Source organism: Antrostomus carolinensis, unplaced genomic scaffold (genome assembly GCF_000700745.2).
Source record: "Antrostomus carolinensis isolate BGI_N321 unplaced genomic scaffold, ASM70074v2 scaffold9585, whole genome shotgun sequence".
Classification (NCBI taxonomy): Eukaryota; Metazoa; Chordata; class Aves; order Caprimulgiformes; family Caprimulgidae; genus Antrostomus; species Antrostomus carolinensis.
Genome location: NW_010314225.1, coordinates 1 through 15,273, shown reverse-complemented (window position 1 = coordinate 15,273; position 15,273 = coordinate 1). Strand labels below are relative to the sequence as shown.

At 39.2% G+C, this 15,273-nt stretch overlaps 1 protein-coding gene across 1 annotated transcript in view; it reads right to left on the bottom strand.

Annotated features, from left to right (window-relative positions):
• The window catches only part of ZNF451 (zinc finger protein 451), a 38,124-nt gene extending 22,944 nt beyond the window's left edge, over positions 1–15,180 (bottom strand). Inside the window, exons 1-7 of the mRNA XM_010167569.1 lie at positions 15,100–15,180; positions 7,955–8,038; positions 6,773–6,898; positions 4,582–4,693; positions 3,806–3,956; positions 2,286–2,412; positions 463–616 (exon numbers count right to left, since the gene is read on the bottom strand). Of these exons, the coding sequence (XP_010165871.1) occupies positions 463–616; positions 2,286–2,412; positions 3,806–3,956; positions 4,582–4,693; positions 6,773–6,898; positions 7,955–8,038; positions 15,100–15,180 (835 nt within the window). The remainder of the gene's footprint in view (positions 1–462; positions 617–2,285; positions 2,413–3,805; positions 3,957–4,581; positions 4,694–6,772; positions 6,899–7,954; positions 8,039–15,099) is intronic.
• Positions 15,181–15,273: the final 93 nt, after the last annotated feature.

Sequence of the window (15,273 nt, the reverse complement as noted above, 5' to 3'; positions counted from 1 at the left end):
GGAATGCCAAGGACAGCGACAAGAAAAATAGCCTCCAGCAGACTTCAGACAGTACAGTAAAGGGAAGGATCATCATAACCAGTCTAACTGGAACTGAAAAAATAAATTCATGTGTTTTGGTCCGAGTTCCTATCAACATGCTAAATGTAAACTTCTTTAGGACAGTAGCTGCACAGAGTCACTGGAGGATGAGAAGCTTATATGAGAGACCAGATAGCAGGGAGATAAAGGAAAGTCTGCTCCTCATTACAGCAACTGCAATGGAGGAATAATTTCCACACAAAAATAAGAATTTCAAAGCATCTCCTCTTACAGAACCATCACATCCAAGACTCTATAAGAAAAATAAGAATTCATGAAAAACAAGCTTAAAAACCTTAAGCTTTTTTACACAGCAGAAAAACCTATCATAAGGATCATTTATCAGAAGGAATGAAAAGCAGCAACTTAGCAGCCACATACCACTCAATTTAGAAACCTGGAGGAAGTGGTTCTTTCCTGACATATGCTGCAAGCATTCATCTCTTTTGGTGAAAAGGAGGAAGCAGTTTGGGCATGCAAAACACTGAATATGCTGTGGAGGGAGATCTTCTTTATGTCCATCATTTTCATTTAGCTAGAAGAGAAAACGATCTAGTTAGGAAAAAGACTAAGTCAAGAAACCAGTCCCAGTTCTCCTCATGTTCTTCCATTCCTCTCTCACTTCTGCAGCAATATTTTCACTTTTAGATTTTCAGCTATGTTTATCTACAGGCTGCCCCTAAGCACTTCAGCTCTTGAGACACAAGGGACTGGCCAAACTGCCACTGTTGAACTCGGCTACCCATCCTTACTACACTGGCAACTTTTCCATTCCCTTCTTGCATCACTAGGAGCAAACACCTTCCTCAGGAACTATGGGCTCCATCAATTCTTAGCTAGTCCCTTTACCCAGGTTCTCAGAAGAAGCTCCTTCTGTCACTAAAGCAGCTGTTTTTCCTCATGTCGGTTCTTCCCTAATCTTGCTAATCTCCAGCTTCTCAAAATGCTGCTCCTCAAGAGTAGCCCGACAGGCCCGTGACTTTTATCAAAGTCAAATCTTTCCACCCTTTTTGCCTTCTACATCAGCTTCCTATCTCTGCCTTCAGGGCAAAAATCCTTTAACTTTGTTTCTGACATTTTTGCTTACTCCTTTCTTAAGTCACTCAAAGAATCTTCATGACATGCTTATGCTTTCTTCCACAGCTTTGTTTGAGATTATCTCTCTATCCTTCCACACCAAACTAATCCCATCTTCTTGCCTGCTGCAAGAGCCCCTTCCTTTCACCAAACTTATCTGTAACTCCTGCTAATGCCCCTGGACACACCACAGGCACACAACTTGGAAGCAACAGAAAAAGAGTAGGCATGAACTATGATGCATGTCAGATACGACTACACATCATGAGTTACTATTACTAGCTAAATCTAGTCTGATCTTCTTATGTGAAACTTACCCTGAATTTAACACAGCTTCTGGAGACTAGGTGGGTACACAATAATATCTGCTATTAAAACATTAAACTTTTAAACTTCTATCTGTTAACCAATCCAATACCAGACTGCTTAAATAAAACCACGCACCCTGAAGATAACACCTGAGTATCTGTCATTGAACTGAGGCTTTATAGTGGCAAGTTATGAACCAGCAGGGAAAGAAAGCATTATTAAAAAAAAAGAAAAAAAAAAGAGTGGAGGTAGGGAGGAACAACAGAAAAAGCAAATACTATTAGCTTATTTCAAACTGAAACTCAAATGCTAGATTATAATCTTCCCTTCTATAAATTAACTAGTGAGTAGCAGCAAATACGTCCATCAGAGAGACAGGAAACAGAGGAAACAGTTGCATCTGAATCACCCAAGTTTCTTTATTCATTGTTGCCTCTTTTTCCTCACCTCCTTTCTGCTGCTTCTCTTTACCATCACTTCTTTCACCCTAACTTCTTGCCTTTATCTTTCATACTTTTGGAGATGCAAAAAAAGGGAATATCTTTTTACAGCACCAATAGAGGGACAAGAGATTCAAGACAGAACTACGGTCCTCTGAAAAGTACAACCTAATGGTCAGACCTAACAGGAGTACTGTCAGGACACACCAGGTGTTTGAAACACAGCAGAGTAAGAAAAAACTGTCTTTAAGAATCAGAGAAGGGAGGGGAAAGAAAGAGGGTTAAAAGGTAAAAAAACCCCAATCAGTGCGTAATTATATATCTTGAAAAACCTCTACTACGTTCAGTCAGGTAAGTTACTTATCCTTATGATCTTGCCTTAGATAAAAGATGATCACTGTACTGTTGAGAGGTTGAAAATATTTTGCAGCATACCACACAGGCAACAGCATTATTTGGAGGTCCATGTAATGTAACTGTTGGGTCACAAGGAGAATGATCAAACCTGGAGAAGAAGAAATAATTAACAAACTAGTCCCCTCTCAATAGTCAAACTGTTTTTTTACTGGGAAAAATTCTGGTTTTTGAAGCTGTTGGACAAAAACCTATCAAATCAACCTAAACTGTAGAAGTCCTCACTTCCTCTATCATTAACTCTCTCAATTTAAGCATCCTGTACAGAGGTGAATCTCCCTGCAGCTTACCTGTTATTATAACGAGCACTCTGCAGAGGAATCATACTGTTTGCAAGAGCAAGAAAACTAAGAAAGTGTTCATTTCCTACACAGATTTTTAAAAATCATTTATTTTTACCTCTCTGCACTAGTTCTGGCTGGGATGGGGTTAATTTTCTTTGCAGCAGCTTGTACATAAATCCAGTGTCCTGGATTTATGAACAACAGCATTCATAGCACAAGGACATTTCAGCTATTGCTGAGCAGTGCTTGCACAGCCTCAAGGCCGCCTCTGTTTTTCAGACCATCCTGCCAGCAAGTAGGGTGGGGGTGGGAAAGAGGCGGGGAGGGGACACAGCTGGGACAGCTGACCCCAACTGACCACAGGGATATTCCATACCTCATGGTGTCATGCTCAGCAATAAAAGCTGTGTGAGGGAGGAGAGGGGGGAACGCTCGGAGTGATAGCATTTGTCTTCTCAAGTAACTGTTATGTGTGATAAAGCCCTGCCCGCCGATGGCAATTCCTTATTAAACTGTTTTTATCTCAGCCCAGAGTTTTCTCCCTTTTATCCTTCCAATTCTCTTCCCCATCCCACTGGGGTGAGTGAGTGAGCAGCTGTGTGGGGCTGAGCTGCCTAGCAGGGTTAACCCACAACACTCCCTTCAGCTCCTCTCCTTACCACCTTCCCCATGACACATTCACTAGTTAAAGGCAGTACATGCTGGAATTGATCTCAGACACAGATTGTCGACTAGCAATGATCAGCTATGAACAGATGTCCAGCCTATAGCTCTTGCTCCTCTTTTCCTTCATTAGAGGCATTTTTTTTAATCTTACAATGAAGTTATATACATTAGTCTTTTGCTCTTTTTAAAGTTTGGATGAAGAAATAACAGAACTAGAGAACTGATATCTTGTTTCTCAAAAAACATAGATATTAAAAAATGCTCAACAAGAAGAAATAAATTCTGAATGAACCCCCACCCCAACAAAAAAAAAAAACCCAAAACCAGAAACACCCCCCCAAACCACCCACAAAAACCAACCAACTAGGAAGTTCATCACATCATCTATATAAAATCTGTAACATATTAATCTGCTCTCCAAATGGAATTTTGTCCCTATAGGCAGTTTAAAGTAGACTTGATGCTGATGCCCTAAGTTTGAGCATATTATTGCATTATTATTTATTGCACTGAGCTCTTACACTATGTTCTTACCTTTGAAGGTGACCTAGGAGAAGATGTCCATTATCAAACTCTCTGTTGCAATGCATCACAGGACAAGATATGGGACTCCTGTTGACTTGCGTCTGACCTGCCCTCTTATAAATACCCCTTTTTCCACTGTTAATGGTGCCTGGTTTGAGACCTGTGTTATAAAACAAAGCACTTCACCAGAATCTGAGTTACAGAGGCTTAAGGAAACAAAGTAACACACAACTCCTAAAGCATTTAAAAAAATCAAGTTATATTGATTCTTAAAAGCAAGTTAACAATGCACTGTAACAAAAACCTACCACAGTAAATGCACTCTTTCAGCTGAAGAATCTGTCTCTTCAGTCCTCAGTAGGATTATTTTTCAAACACTTTGACACTCTTCCTCTAGGTCCTCCAGGCAATATTTAAAATTGATTTAACTTCCTGGAGTTGTATTTACTTATGTAGACATTTTCCTGAGCAACAGTTCAACAGTAATATTTTTCCTTGTAGTAACTTTGCTTATAAAAGCAGATAACATTGCCTTAGTGGTTTTTAGACTTTGAATATTAAATTTTCTAAGCAGCAAAACATTAGAAGAATAGTTTTTATGGAAATTAGTGTATAAGAACTTCCAAATGCCACACTCTAGCAAAGTTAATATTGTAAAATTTGATTATGCTTAAGAGACAACTGCAGGCTCAGTATCAGTATTGCTCAATGCAATTATCAGATGTTCTATACTACAGCGCAGGACCTAGAAAACGTGTTGCTGAAACTTAGTTTCCTATTTTTACCTGGCATTTTTAACCACTGGTCCACACATAATCTTGCAGCTTCTGTGTCACTGTGTTCCCGAATAAATTCTAGTTCTTGCAACCCATGAGCATATTGGGAATCAACTTTCTCCTGAAGGAGAAAGCACATCAGGTAAGGTAATGATCAAATTATAAATAAATAAATAAAATTTCAAGTATGTATACCAAAACTTACATGTGGGTTCTCTAAAAACCCAATGAAAAAAAGAAATAAAAAAAATAAAAACCACACACCACAAAAACCTAAGAAGGGGGGGGGAGGGGAAAAATCTTACAACCTGATTAAAGATGTGTGAGAAATTATAATGTCTTGCAACAAGGAGGGCTCAGCTCCTGCAATGCAAGGATGACTTGGCAGGAACTAAGATGTGTAGCTAGAGATAAGGATGTGCTGCTGAGTAACTGCCTAGGACCACATTATAAAAAGGAGGAAAAAAAACCCCAAACAAAAACAATAAAAAGGGGGTGGGAGATTAAAATAGAGTGGCAGGAAATTTAAACTATGGTGGGACTTCATAGGTGTATGGATAGGCTGTAAACCCTGGAGTACCCCACCAACAGGGAAACAGGGGAGGAATTCTGCAGTTGGGAATAGGGCATTAAAATCTGCGTGTGGCTCCGGCGGTGTGTGCCTGCTAGTGAGGACACCCGCTCTCGCAAGAACGTTCGACAGAAGTGCTTCACTCAAGAGCCTGGCCAGGGTCCTTTACAGTGACCGACTGCTTGTTTCTCACAGATGGTAGGTAACAGCAAGAAATTTTTTATTTTTTTTAAAAAAGTACTAATTTTTGTGCCCTAAATAAGTGTTACATTTTAGGTCAATTAATTTACTCTTACTGCACCTACTGAGGTTTCTGAAGTATGTACATAACCAAGGGGATTTTTATAATTATAATATTATAAGAAAGAAAGAAGTAGTAATGAAATTTAAAAAAGAAAGCAACACAAAGTGGTTATTGAAATTGAAGTCAATTTGTTCCACTGCTGAGGTTAAAAAAAAAAGCAAAAAGCAGCAGCTTCACTTTGAAGAACAATTTTAATTCTGCAGATTGCATTACCTGATGAGGAGTGAGGAGCCACTCCGTAGGAAAATATGAATAATTAAGAAAAGGATTTTTTTAGCCTTCACTCTCAGAGTACTTTAAAGGCTACACAGCTCTCTCTGACTCCACTTTAGAGTTGAAAAACTGTATATGGAGACATTACCAGATAGTCAAATTCTAAGTGAAGGAGACAGGAGAAGGATCTAGGCCTCTGGACTTCAAGGCTACCTTGGACTATATCTAACAGCCCTTTACTCTGCGGTATCACAGTTGCATAGCCTATTGTTGGCTATAACAAGCTGGAACTTTAGTACAATTATGATGTGACTTTAAAAGCAATTAACATTCTATTCTAACAGTGTTCAGAAAATTAGGCTGGAAAGTCAGCATGTTCCAAAAATCTTGGATTTGCACTTGTCCCTGTTGAATTTCATGAGGTTCTCATTCGTGAGGAATGAGCCCGTTCCTTCAAGCTGTCCAGGTCCCACTGACAGCAGCCCTACCCTCAGGCCCACTGACTGCACCTCCCAGTTTGTAATAAAAATTAAAAAATCCATGACTTTCAAATGGCTGCACAATACAATTAATAGGATCCAACTTTGAAATTATGCCATATATATATATATATATATATATATATATATAAAATTTTATCCCATTACAAAACATTATCTGATATAGAGATTTAATGTGGCAAACAGCTTCTCAAAAATCTCAGACAAAAGCAGGTAGATAACTAGGTTTGCTGCATGGTGGTTTGTAGTAACTTGTTTTTCGATTATTTAACCAGAATAATTGATGCTAAAGTCCCTCTGCTATACATACAACCAAGAGAACAAGTTTTTACCATTGGCTTGCATGAAGTTAGTTGTGGGTATTTTTGTTTGTTTGTTCCCCCACCCCCTCTACCCCTTAGGAGCTGCAGTAAGACCAGCAAATTGATCAGTTAAAAGCCACTGAAGAGACAAAGTCCTGTTGTGTTTCAAACAATGCCCCAGAAACAAAAATCTATAGCTGCTAATTCCAGGTCTGGCTCACCAATCTTTTTAATTACTTAGTAGTGAAACACACACGTGACTACAAGGCTTGTATTATGCAATTCTACTGAAACAAAGCATGTCCACTACCTTAAAGGCTTTGTTTTTCTCCTCTTTTTGCTGTTTCTCTACTTCAACATGACGTGCCAGACGATCCAAGGTTGACGCAACTCGTTCTTTCTGATAGTCAATGTGATCTTTACGTTTAGTATTTCTCTGCAATTGAAAAATTACTTTTATCTGGTAATTGTTAAATTACAGGCACTAATAACTGTTAAAAGTGATGCCCAAGCATCAGGACATAGTTGAGGACAGATACTCTGATCCTAAGTTCCATGATCTACCTTGCTAGTTTTCTGTTCCTATTTACCAACATCTGTAGCTTCTGTTAAAAAACAAAAAAAGCCCCCCTCATCCCTCTATACATACAAGGCAATTCAACATCAGCCTCCCCAAAACACCAGAAGGGACATGAATGATTGTGCTGGGTGTCTTTGAAATCTCCAACAAATTAAAAATTCATTAAATTCTTCTAAGCAGGTAAACAAAATTCCTCAAGATTTCAAAGCCAACATGTTGCCCATCTGAAAAACTGAGAACTGGTATCATTTTTGCTCTAAAACTAGATGACCAAGTATCTTCAGAAAGGCGGATCATCAGGTTTTTCTACCATGAGGGGTAGATAGGTTACACACTGTAGTTTGCTCCTGCTACATGATCAGCTGTGGGAATCACCGCTGTGGAGTGAGCCTGTGCTTGTACACAAGACTCACCTTTCTTTAAGAACCAGCTTTATTACACATATCCTCTACCACAACAGTGGAAAACAGAAGTCAAGAGATGACCGCTGCTGCCAAAAATAAGTCTACTATAAATTGCTCCTAAAAAGTTATTTTAGAAGGAAAAGGCCTGGAGTAGGCCAGACACATTTGCAGTCTAGAGACTAGACACACTGACTTCTGAAGTCACTTGTAAAGTGACACTTTTCTTCTCCTTTCTTCACCTCACTTGCTAAAACCACTGAAAGCCAAATAAAAGTTTCAAGTCCATTTCAAGAAGCCAAAAAACGGCTCTGAAAAAAAAATGAAGTGTTGGCATCCTTGCCTTCCACTCAACAGCAGACAAAAATCCACAAGACTAATGCTGGTTTATTTGCTACTTGATAAAAATACCTCTAACGTTTTGCATGAAGAGTAACTGGTGGGAAAAAATACAGGAGACTAATTTTTTTATTCAACCAAGAAGTCCCAAGATACATCACAACATACTCACATGAGCATAAGAACTGCTGTTAGGTTCTTCATCTTCACTACTGACAAGATCAATGCATTCAAGTACAGGTCTTAAAGGTCCTTCCTGAAAAAAAAAAAAAAAAAGCATTAAAATTACACACAAAAGTATTAAACTTTTTTCCTCAGATATAAAATGCTACACGCACTGCAGCACATTGTGAGCATTAGCAATACTTGAAGGAGAATTTCACCAAGTTTTCAAGAGGGTGTAGTAATGAAATTCCTGCAGGGAAACTTTTCCACTTAGCAGACTAATTCACAAAATTGTTAAAACATGCAAATAAGTAAGTATTCACCAATAATGACAATATCAACTCAACATATAAACTTCAACTAGCAAAAAAAAATGAATGAACAGTCTTGGCTTGCTTAATAACCTTATATTCTTCAGTTTCTCAATCGACTTATATCTATGTTTTTAAAGACACTTAACTTGCACCATTAATGCAATGGTCACAGGGTAGCAGGCTGTTACTAGGAGAGGAACAGTCTTCGATTTCACTAAGCAATGCAAAATGGTTTTTCAGGGTTTTTTGTTTTGTTTGTTTTTAAAAACACGAATTCCAACTCCAAAAGAAATTAAACTCCTCAGGCATTTCAGACATTAAGGAAGTGGGAAACAGTTTCAGACACATTTAAGCCCTGAAGGCTACTCCTTTCTGAGCAGATATTCCATAAGCAGGTTACAAGTATCTTCTCTGTACTGGAATCACATTATGGGGGGGGGTGGGTTGGGTTATTTTACTTCAAAATAAAACAGATATCACCCATTCACACCACATACTCAAAAGCACAGAGACACACATCCAAATAGTCTGCCCAGCATTCACTTGTAAAGATGTGCATCCAGGAAGCCTGGTCAGGACTCCATGAAGCTACCTGGATAACAAAGGACCCTGGCTACCAACAAGTACTCAGGTCTCCTCCGTTCTTCCCAGCCTGGCAGCCGTTCTCCTTTTGAGCTCCTTTTCTGAGCTTTTGCCTCTCTCCACCTGCCCTCTCTTCCGTGAGTCACTAAAGATTATTGATTGCTTTTGTCTCCTCCTTAGGATGTCTTAAGGCTCTAGTCCTCTTCTTTGTCTTCTGCAACCATCTTAATGGTTTAAGCCTTGGTTTTAGTTTGTGTGAATGCTGTCTCTTGCTTTCCTCATCTGAACGGCTTCAAAAACTTCAGGTAGGTGGCCTGTGACCCCAATGACCTGCTGCTCGTCTAGGTGGTACCAACACCAGTCGAAATACATGCCTTCATATGCCTCCTTTTTCCATTCTGTCTGTGTGCCTGCATGTATATATTCCCATTCACTCTCCATTCATACCAATTTTAACATTTCTACCACAAGCTTCTGGTAGATGAATGTTGGCACAAACACGAAAAAGCAAATGGAGAAGAAAAGTCAAAATCAGCAACCCAAACTAAGCACATAGGTAGTAAGCTTTTTAAAGCAGAGGTACAAAATAATGTTTGGAGCTCCATCCACACTCACTGTGACAAGGATCTTCAGTTTTTAAAGGGAACAAAACAAGCACCGTGTCCACATAATCTGATGTCACGCAAAAAAAATCCCATATCATACTACAACATTATCACACGCCAACTACATAATCAGTACAATGAACGTGAAACAAAAATATTCCTAGTGCCTCTAACTCACATCCATGGTCACATGTGTACACACCTTCAGTGAGATGCATCGTTAACTAAAATCTCCACACACCATAAAGTTTCCCATTCAAATTCTGAAAGTTACTACCTAACCTCAAAGTAAATAAATCAAAGATAAAGACAGTCTACATTTTTGGTACAGTGTGTGTGGAGTGGTGGTTGTTTTCTTTTTTTAAAAGTCTGTACATGCAATGCCATCTACATCACATGACAGAGTTTTTGACTAAACTGCAATATTAGCTATTTGCCCAGCAAAACAACAGCCAACCAGCTAGGGCAGGCCAGGAAGATTTATCGTCTCATGAGAAGGAGCAGAGAGAACAGTAGCGTACAATTCTGTCTGCTGTCCTTACTGCACCTCATTCTTTACATTCTTCCACCTTTCAAGGCTGTAAAGCTGTTCAGCTGGCCAGGCATAAACAGTTCTCATTGTCTCACTGGGGAGGAAGAGGGATGAGATCTTGGGCAGATGACAAAAGCTTACATGAATTAAGCAGCAGGCCTCAAATTACCTCAAAAGAATGTGTAACTTTCTATGATTAAATAGAGACAACATAGTTTTGTACATAAAATCTAAAAAAAAATTTGTAGAAATTTTCTTCATTTTGTAGAAACTCACAACCTCTATAAACTTCTAAGAAATTAAATCTTTATTAAACAAAAGGTGTTAGCAAGTAACAGTTCAAAGACACCCTCAGACCACCCGACTGTCCAATCAGTTCAATAATGTGTTTTTAAAATGTTCATCCTAACAGCTGTAGCTTCTTCACATGCAGATATTTTCCTTACTTCTGTTTACTTACTTCCTGGGTTGAGGAACTAATTGTAAGTTAGGAAACTGACAGCTAAAAAGCCAAGTAACTGCTTTCAAGCCTCCGAAGTTTTAGCGACCAGAACAGTAAATACATTTTAACACAAGTCATATTACACTTCTTTAAATGTTGTCTGCATACATGAAACATTCTATTTTCTTTTTGAACTCTGTGCCTTTTACTACACATTTTTTGTACTACTTTTTGGGTTGCATTCAAATTTGAACACAAATGCAATATGGTAATTCTTTAAAATGACTCCTCAAAGATATACACCCTTATTTTCCACAAAAATAAAACGGGGGAAAATACCAAACCAAAACCAAACCACCACACCATCTGCCTACATACACTCCTGAGAAATAACACAAGTCCCAAACATAGCAATTGTTTAGACTAGTTTGTGTTTCACTGGTTGGTAATTTAACCTTTAGATGAAGATTAAAAACAAATACTGAAGAGTGTAAGAACTACAGTTCCGGGTCTGATCAAGAACTCATCTGTGCTACAAAAGATTATTTTGAGAAAGTATAAAAATTGAGGAAAACAGTATAAACCTGTCCCAACTAAGTCCACTCAGCAACTGCTTAAGTCAATATATGAGAAACCTTGACTGAAAGCCATCCTTAAACGTCACAACACCAGTTCAGATCCATCCCAGCTGAGTGCCATTACACAGAAAAGGCTCCAAATACTACTTCTAAGGAGACAGTTACTGCAGCCTGGGCACATTCTGACAGCAGTGCTCCTCTCTGCCAAAAGGTGTTGATACCAAAAATGAAAGTGGAAGTTCAAAGCCTCTTTATTCAGTGGCCCAGGACAGAAATCATCCTCATGGAGGGAGACTGAGCCTATGACTACTCCCTCCTTCAAACATTCACAGAGGCCTTCTGAGAATTTCACACAAGCCATAGCTTCAGATGGACTTCCTACATTTTTCACCTTGATGGGAGAAATGGTGGCAGGTGAAATATACCCTTTTTCCAGCAAAAGACAGCAGCTATTGCCAGTAAACAGTCCTAATTAACACTCCAGTAACACATGGAGGGAAATTTCTCAACAGAAGGAATTTAGCTTTTGCTCTTTTGGCTCACCTCCACACAAGGTGAGCCCCAAATTCAAAGTTAAGAGAAGTTTAATTACTTCATTTTTTCCAACTGGTTAAGCTAAATAGTAACATAATGCAAAGATAGTGCCAACCCTGAGGGTTCCATCACTGTAGGAGCATTAAGAAGCTGAGCATCAGTTAGCTTCATCCAAGTGTTTGTATCTCCCAACAAGGTGAACACTGCCAGGTAGAAAGTATCTTGGCACACAACAGCCTGAGATTACAGAAGAAACAACACAGACAAGCACTCAACAGCCAGCTCAAAGTTGTGGCCTCTCTAGCTGACTATACTGGTGTACTTGGCACCCCAAAAGCCATCAGTGCTCGGTACTAAGTGATGCTCTGCCTTCCCATCTTATAAGCAGATCCTTCACATTCAAAAATCTGAAACAAAAACCCCCCAATTTTGTTGGGGGGCTGAGAAGCTCCACTTCTCAATTACTTCTCTAAACAACCTTCAAAAACCACTCTTCTCATTAACCAACAACCACGCTGCTCAGCAATAAGCCAATGGCTAAATTGCAGCTATTTTGGTTACCAGGAGAATTTCTAGGTTTTAATTGACCAAAAATTATCTTTTGAGTCTCCAGGCAGCTGTGGTGTGTCTGCTGCTATTCACAGCTGTGGCTGAAAGCATCAGTATTAAATCAACAAAACTGTAATTTCAGTATGCTATGCAAAATACCAATTGTAACAGTTAATATAATCAAATCTGTTTAATCAGTGGCTGGTAAAGATCGAGACTCTTACTCATCTCTAAGGACAGTTCCTTCTCAAGAAGTTCTGTGAAGCTCATTTTTACTACCTCCACAAGTTTTCTCACAGTCCTAAACTGGGGTCTCACTTCCTTCCTCTCCCTCATTTCAATCAATCTTTGGCTACCAGACACCTACTCCACTGACACCTCATGTAAGGTTTTTGGCTGGTTTGTTCAGTTTTTAGCTTTAGGTACATTCAGATCAAACACCCAGTTTACTTAAAAAGCACAATAAAACTTTTGCATAATTACACACATGCATTAAACCAGCTTTCAATATGTGACCACAGACTTAACATATCTTTGACAAAATACTAAGGCAAGCATAATTGTGTATGCACATGTAAACACTTTAATTACAAGAGCAACAAGCTTACATCAAAATAAGAAAATCTGACACAAGTTGTAGGGGAGGTTTAGATGAGATATTGGGAAGAAATTCTTCACTGTGAGGGTGGTCAGACACTGGAACAGGTTGCCCAAGGAAGTTGTGGATGCCCCCTCCCTGGAAGTGTTCAAGGCCAGGCTGGATGAGGCTTTGAGCAACCTGGTCTAGTGGAAGGTGTCCCTGCTGATGGCAGGGGGGTTGGAACTAGATGATCTTTAAGGTCCCTTCCAACCCAAACCATTCTATGATTCTAAGTTGTACTATTTGTGCTCTAAATTTTTGTCCCAGCAGATTTCCAGCTTTAAGCCTGATGAGTAACTGGCCAGTGTTGTGAACCAACACACATTTAGAAAGTTTTGATTTTTGGAACTGAGAAAATACAAGTCCTTGGCTGACTTGGGTTGGGAGCAAAAATAAAAGTTCTGTTCAGGAGATGCTAACTAACACCTCTACAGTTTTATTCAGTTCCTGCTGTGATGCAGCTGAAAGCCAGAGAGACAAATACCTTCAGCCTGTATATCTGATATTTAACACCTGAAGAACAGAGATCACATGGCCTACAACCGTTTGTTTTCCATGAAAATGAACGCAGGTTGAGATATCCAAGTGGCTTCTCTAATTAAATTTATACAAGTACCACCTGGTGCACCGAGTCCTCAAGACACACAGAAAATAGCACTTGGGTGATCAGGTAGCTTTCATACGCAGTATTTATGAAGCCTATACACTTTTAGTCATACACATTATATGGAAATGATGATCTAAAGCTAGCCAAGTAGTTTAGAAATCCTTTTGTAAAGTCCAAGTTCACCCTGACTCAGAGGAGCAAATGGGAGATCTAAAGGCACACTGCTGAGCGAAGGCCAGTGAGCAATGGCCAGTGTCAGACACCTTTCCCCTTGTATTCATCAGTGACAATAAGCTCCTCACCCCAAGATACCAATCCTGCATAAACAAGCCTGAGCACAATCACCCTCCTACACAGAGCAGCCTCTCAGAAACAATCATCACTGGGACCACAAAGGCTCCATGTTATCCACAGGTGAAATCAAGAAAAAAAAGGTAGCAGAAGCACTGATTTTAGTCTCTTTCCTTCCAATTCCTGCTCCTGGTGCTCCAGCAGCCCTTTAATCATTACACATTCCAAGCCATATTAGCTTCTTCATTCTTTGCCCAGTGTTTCAAGAAAATGAAGCTTATGCAATCATGCTACACATGAATGCTTGTGTATTTATATAATGAATTCTGAACTCATTAGTCAGTTTTGACCAAATCAACTAAAAAACCAAGAAGTTTCAGTGATAATCAGCTACTTATAATTTTCAGAAAAAGGTAAGTGTCCATCGTACTTAAGCAGCTAAATACTCCTGCAAAAAAGTCTGTACTTTCAAATCAGGCTTTAATAAAACACCATACAAAACAGAAAAAAGATCCAACTACTGTTCAGTATTAAAAATAAGACAAATCCATAGGAAAACATCGATTATTAGTCCTCTGGAATCAATTAACCATTTGATCTCATTTGCATGACTTGTTCCTTAAGGAAAATCATCCTTCTGTTCCTGCATGTGTCCCTGACACCTAGCACCGCTCCACTGACAGACTGAGGCCAGAACACAAGCAGCATTAAAAACATTTATTGGATATGCAGCAGATTAAGTGTCTTAAAGTTACATTCACAAAAACCACATGTCAGCATTAGACTAGGCATTGTACTGTAGCTATTACACAGTGCTTCACAAATTTGATAAGACTGTTTAAGGCATCTAAAACCATTATTTCCTTCCTTTTCTTCTAAACCAAGTATAGTGGTTTTGACAGTGTTTTGCAGACTGAGCAGTGCTTTACTCCACTAACTTCAGTGGCCCTATTCATGAAGCAAAATGCTATGCAACATGATTACCAGAGAAGTGATCTACAGTGGCTTCTCATATACTGCACTGATCACTTTAATCCCCTACTCACCTGCTGGGATACTATATTATCTCTAGAGGACCAACTGACATCATCTTCGACCCTTCCAAAGAAAGGGAAGAAAAACCTTTAAGAGCAACTTGTTATCTGCCACAAGGATTTACAAATTAAATTATCTTTAATTCAGAGCACTGGAATAGGCTGCCTAGGGGGGTTGTGGAGTCTCCTTCTCTGGAGACATTCAAGACACGCCTGGACACCTTCCTGTGTGATCTCATTTACGTTTTCCTGCTCTGGCAGGGGGATTGGACTAGATGATCTTTCAAGGTCCTTTCCAATCCCTAACATTCTGTAAAAAGTAATGCTATCCATCAAAATATAATCACAATCACCAACACAGCACAAAAAGACCCCCTCCTATTTTATCAGGCTACTGGGAGCATATTTAACAGGCAGTACGTTTCCAGTACAGGATCTACTTACTCCAACAAACTCAATCTCATCTTCACTTTCAGAAGCTGGCGATGTGCTCTCATGAACGTTGACAGAGCTAGGAGACTCCATTATCTAGAAAGAAACAAACCAAAACATACTTCATCATTTTATTTCCCAAGTTTTCTTTAACCACGCAACGTTTTCCCTGTGATGCCTCCTTCG